Source organism: Protomyctophum parallelum (assembly GCF_964188405.1).
Source record: "Protomyctophum parallelum genome assembly, chromosome: 16".
Lineage (NCBI taxonomy): Eukaryota > Metazoa > Chordata > Actinopteri > Myctophiformes > Myctophidae > Protomyctophum > Protomyctophum parallelum.
In genome coordinates this window covers 40,117,511-40,123,143 of record NC_139711.1, presented here as the reverse complement: position 1 = coordinate 40,123,143, position 5,633 = coordinate 40,117,511, and the positions used below count along the sequence as shown (strand labels likewise).

General features: G+C 41.7%; 2 protein-coding genes across 2 annotated transcripts; both read right to left on the bottom strand.

Annotated features, from left to right (window-relative positions):
- Positions 1 to 706: 706 nt before the first annotated feature.
- On the bottom strand, positions 707 to 2,811 carry LOC310873466 (putative UDP-sugar transporter protein SLC35A4). The gene is made up of 2 exons (XM_083785861.1): positions 938 to 2,811; positions 707 to 867 (listed from the first exon to the last, which is right to left on the bottom strand). Exon 1 carries the CDS (start codon positions 2,791 to 2,793, stop codon positions 1,822 to 1,824), a length of 972 nt encoding a protein of 323 aa, XP_083641987.1. The 5' UTR covers positions 2,794 to 2,811; the 3' UTR covers positions 707 to 867; positions 938 to 1,821.
- Positions 2,812 to 3,323: 512 nt separating this feature from the next.
- Positions 3,324 to 5,154, bottom strand: LOC310873467 (SLC35A4 upstream microprotein-like). Its single transcript, XM_083785862.1, has 3 exons — positions 5,089 to 5,154; positions 4,646 to 4,744; positions 3,324 to 3,530 (listed from the first exon to the last, which is right to left on the bottom strand). The coding sequence occupies exons 1-3, from the start codon at positions 5,101 to 5,103 to the stop codon at positions 3,333 to 3,335; spliced, it is 312 nt and encodes a 103-aa protein (XP_083641988.1). The 5' UTR covers positions 5,104 to 5,154; the 3' UTR covers positions 3,324 to 3,332.
- Between the last annotated feature and the right edge of the window lie 479 nt (positions 5,155 to 5,633).

Genomic DNA, 5,633 nt, shown 5'->3' with positions numbered 1-5,633 from the left:
TACAGTCCGACAACAAACAGCTGCGTGCGGGTCAGCCTGCACTGCATGCACTAGAAACAACAAACACACATTGCGCAAAATAGATCATGTTGTAAGCTTGTAGAGCTACTATTTCAGCTTTTTTCAACATGGAAACGATGACAATTATGACAATTGCGATTAGACAATTATGTAATAATTGTGACAGGCCTAAGCAGGACCTATGGATTAGGAGTATTTCTTGGATCTAGTATCTACTGTGTTATTGGCTATAGTTATGGACAGGGACAGTCTCATATACTGTACTTAAGTCAGAAAACACATACATTTTCTGGCTCCAACCTTAATACTGTATGCCCTGTACTCGTCACTCGATATGCTAGTGTGGAAACAACACTGTCACAGAGATACTTGGCTGCAAAAGCATTTCTTTCATTGTAAACTCAGAGAAAGACAATGCAATACCTACCTGACCCATTAGGTGCCTCTAACAAACCACACCAACCTCTGTCTGTAAAATAAATGAATTTACAATAATTTAATTAATATATATGATCATAATTCTCTTTCTTTTATAGCCCTGGGAGAGTTAAAGGATGCTCTGGCTGTACAAGGCGACCACAAGGCTGAACTGTTATCCCAACAACAATGACAACGATAATTTGATGCTTACAGTACGCCATGACGAATACAACTTTGAAATATACATTTTTGAGAATATATTTATTGATACTTTAAAACACTAACACTTCTTGAATTGGAACAGGGCAGCCATATCAACCATTACCCCAAATTATACACCATCAGTCTTGAATGTCGTTTAATGAACAGAACACTATTTAAACAAATCTGCATGATAAGAGTACGTTAACATAATTTATGACATGGCTTGGTTGAATGCTTGATTCTGATCAATCAATCGCAGAATTCAGCGGTGTGTCATTTCTTGATAACAGACGGCTGCCTAATCAAACCCTCGGAGCACCTGGCTGCAGGCCTGCAGCCGCTTGATTTACTGCCGTTTCCAACACCACAGCCATGAAAACGCACACACACAATGTCATTTGCAGCTATTTTTGCTCTCAAAAATGTTTTTGAAAACATTCGAGTGAGCAATAGACGATGCAGTACCCGGAAATTGGACTCCCATGTCTCCACTTCTGAAACGGAGAATTATCTTTAGGAACAAGGTAGAAATTTGGTCTTTGGTTTGAATTCCGGGTAGAACAAGAAATAAACATTGCAGCTTTAACTTGTAAAACTGAAATTGTTCACATTTAATGTAGGCTGACTAAAATAAGGCAATTTATATTTAAATGTTTAAACATGTGGACGTTGATAAAGTCAGAGCGGAAATGTGAAACCAATGCAAATAAAATGACAATTTCAAAAGGAAATGCAAAAGCAAATACAACTAGAAAAATACAATAAGCAAAACTAAAAAAAATAACTGGGTTGTACACAAGCCCCCAGTAAGGCTATCCATCGTTGAAGCTGCCACTATACCTACTGGCGAAAAGAGGAACTGCAGCACTTTCATGGAGGTGGACGGACATTTGAGGTCCGGGCTTAACTTCCGCTCACTGGAGCCATTGAGTTATAATTGTACTTCCGGCAGTCTTCCAGGTGCTTCAAAACGCCACTGAGCAACTTCCATCTAAATTAATAGCGGGGGTCGGGGCTAACACTCCGGTCCGGTGGTTGTACACAGTAAGATCCTCAGCGTTAATTTATCCAAGTTTGTACACCAACTCTCAGAGTTAAACTAACATTCAGGGTTTTACAGTGTACGGACCACCAGCAACTAGTCAGGGGCATGTACGGGATAAGTGGGATGGTTTACTAACTATAATACATGTATGCTGCCAGAGCAATCATACAAACTGACAGGATGAACAGAGGAGTGATCTGCAGCCCTAACGTAGCCCAGGACAACAGTGCGTTGACCAGCATGGAGCAGGAGATGACAAACAGCCGGGTGATTCCGCTGCCGTGCTTCAGCACCACCGACATCAGCAGCCCGTTGGCCGCCTGCCCCGCGATGATGACCCACACGAGAGCCGAGTAGCCCTGCAGAAAGCGCTGGTCGCCCGTCGCGCTGGACAGATAGGAGAGCCCGTTGATGGCCATGCCAAACGCGTACAGGTAAATGTTCTGGAGGCTAAGGGGCAGTCGCTGGCTCTTCAGCACCTTCTCCGTGTAGACGGCCGCCAGCCCCGACACGAAGCAGTACGTCGTCACCAAGAAAAGGCCCCAGGCCGTGACGTAAAGACTGGTGCCGTCGCCGTCCCGCTCGAGGTCCTCGAGGTCGAGGCTGCTGAAACTGTGGCACACCCCAGCCGCCATGAGGAGCCCCAGGGACAACCACTGAATGCCTCGAAGTCTCTTACCCAGGCAGAGGGAATAGAGGAGGGCGGTGAAGGCGATCTTCAGGTTGCTAAGGACTTGGTATGAACTGGGGTCCATGTAAGCCTGCATGAAAACCACCAGGTTGTTGTTGAGAGCGTAGAGGACGGCGGGGACCGCGTAGGGGGCCACGAGGCCCGGGGACGATCGAATGCACTGCGAAGTCACGTCCCCGCTTAGGAGAAGGGTGGCCAGCGAGACCAGCAGCTTGACTAACTCGATCATGACGACGCAAGAAGAGGGGCTGAACGGGACTACGGAATCCACCTTGGTGAGAGCGATGAGTGGCGCATGGGAGCCATAGATGAACACCATGAGCCCCAGGAGGAATGTCCAGTTGAGGCCCTCCAGCCACAGTCTCTGGCGTCTCGCTGGGGAACTGAGCCCCACATTCGGGACAACAATCATTCTGGATGAATCTAGCAGCTCAATAATTCCTCAATAAATCAGTGAACATCATAGTGCAACAAAAGAAAAGAAACTCGTAAATATTCATAGCACCGCTATTTCAAGTAACATTTCAAATATAAAACTTTGATATACAAGTCTTTCAATAGGCATGATTAAGCTGAATAGTAGGAAAATATGAAGCATTTGTTACATCCTTGATTCAAAGTTGAACAGGTTTAGATTATGACAACGCAAGTAGTCAAATCTCTGAACAATAATATTTAGATCTTATAGGCACAAAGTCTGGTACCTTATATGCATTTTTAACATTGACAACCAGAAAGAAAACAAATCAAATAGTAACAATCCAGTCTTTCATTTTGACACCCAAAATACAATTCCAGTAAAATCACGATAACCAAATTCCAGTCTTCACAAAACTTCCAAGGTTTAGACTCGCTTCAGTAAAGAGCAGCAGTTGCAAAACATGTGTGTCGTTTTTGGGACCTTGTACCATAGTTGAAATGGAAGATGAAGGCGAGCAGTCATTCCCAGATTTACTTCGGTCCTTTTTTGAAGTTGCTGAAGAAGTCTTTTATGGTCCTTTCAATGTTGGGCACTTGATAGTTCTGTGCCACATAAAGGCCGGTCATCGTTCCCAGCAGAACTCCTGCGATGGCAGAAGAACGGAACTTGGCGACCATATAACCAGCCAGACACCCCTTCAGGAATGGAGACCCCAACACAGAGCCGCCCTGAAACACACACGTTTGACGTTTTCTTTATTTAAGTCTGCATAATCCGACGTAGAGGAATACCTTGTACAAAAGCACATAAACACTGCCAGTGTAGTGAGACACTAGGAGAACAGCCATTTATAAAGTGTATAGAAGGCAAAACATTGTTACATGTCATACAGTATAGTTGACATACTTGTCAGACATAAATCCTGGATTTTGGCATAATAGGTAACACCTCTATAGCGCGCACACACACACACACACACACACACACACACACACACACACACACACACACACACACACACACACACACACACACACACACACACACACACACACACACACACACACACACACACACACACACACACACACACACACACACACACACACACACACACACACACACACACACACACACACCTTTTAAATACGCTGCCCCTTATTCCCCGAAATAATGGACAGAACAGGACGTGAAATTGTCAGCTGTTTACTTTGGGGGGATTAAAGTCCATTTTGAAGGATTGGGAAAATGTGTCTACTTAATAAAACTTGTATTGATTCATGAAACTGCAATAATACTGTGTGCACTTGGTTATAGCGTGTGACAGTTGTATTTGGGATGGTATTGTTTTAAATGAATTAATTAGCTTTTATTTATGCATCTTGTCTTATAAGACAGTTATGAATTTCAAATTCGCAAATGTCATGCTGCATGGTATGTAGAGACATGTTTACACAAAGATAATAACGTTTAAATAATGTAACTAAGAGCCATATTAAAATGTTCCCAACACAAAGTCTTGCATACTGAATACGTTATTTGTTTGCTTTGCTGAAATACCTTGTATTCTCAATTCATCATTTTAGATCGATCTGCATCACTGTACCACATCAATTCTGAGTTTTGACAAATTACAAATCATCATAAAAATAACTAATTCTTGATTTAACTGATATCACAAATACAACTTAGTGTTGTAACAATGTTTATGCTGCTCTTTTGGTCAGATGATGATCACTCTTGAAAAAATACATTTCAAGACACACTTCAAAGTCTTCAATGGCATAATGTAAATGACATAATTAAAGGACATCATCACTGTTAACAAACAACACCAACTTACCTGAGGAATTCCCACAGAAACCTCCTCCTCCACTCTCTTCTGAATCTCCTCCAACTGATTCTTAAGCTTGGCCAGATCCTTCAGCTGTTTCAGAGGATCCTAAAAACAATGATTTAAATGTGAATGGTGATTATAATGTCTAAGTCTACTGATACGACCACTGCCTGATACAATCATAGACATACAATCACTACAAAGACATATAGCTAACGTTGCTTTACATTAATTAACCTTCCTAGTAAAGTTCCCAGAGACTGCTTTTCAAAAAGACATTTCGTCCAGACAAAAACTTATTTTCTGGGTCAAACGTAACGTTAATTCCAAACATTTTCCACGGAGCCGAAGCTGGTGAATCTGGTAAGTGGTAACGCTACTGTCATCTGACAAGACACGTGAAATTAATTTAATTTGACCAGTTTAAAAGTCAAAACGGCAGGATTCACCTTGTCATCCGCCATGTTTGCTCATCGATGGAAAGCTCTGGACTCGGCTTATAACCCTGGCTGCTGCTGCATGGATTTAAAGCTCTCTCTCTGGACTCGAATTATAGCCCTGGATTCTCTGTGGATACATTTATTTATAATTTTTATAAATGTTTTATAATTATTATTTTAAATATTTTGTACCATTTTTTTTTTATATATTTATTATAATAAATATATTAAAAAAACATTGAATAAATAACTTAGTGTGGACGTATGCTGACATGTTGAGTATCTTTTAAAAACCCTCAAACTATTTTATATATAAAAGTAAAGATTTATTTATGTGATAAAACTGAACCCAGATCGGCACCAAAACGTGTATTCATACTAGTTACGCATTGAAAGTGAACCCAGATCAGCTACAAAACAAAACAAAGTTTGGTGTCGCTCTATCGCTGCGTTGCGTTCACGTGTCAAAAACGTCTTCGGTTATTGGCCCGTCTTCGTTTATTCTGAGCCCTGATTGGCTGAACACGACAGCAACCGAGGCGCCATGTTGTTAA

Coding starts and splice junctions, on each gene's coding strand:
- LOC310873467 (XM_083785862.1), bottom strand. Junction 3,531..4,645: donor TTTCTGTGGGAATTCCTCAG/GTAAGTTGGTGT, acceptor TGTGTGTTTCAG/GGCGGCTCTGTGTTGGGGTC.
- LOC310873466 (XM_083785861.1), bottom strand. CDS start 2,793: ATGATTGTTGTCCCGAATGTGGGGCTCAGTTCCCCAGCGAGACGCCAG.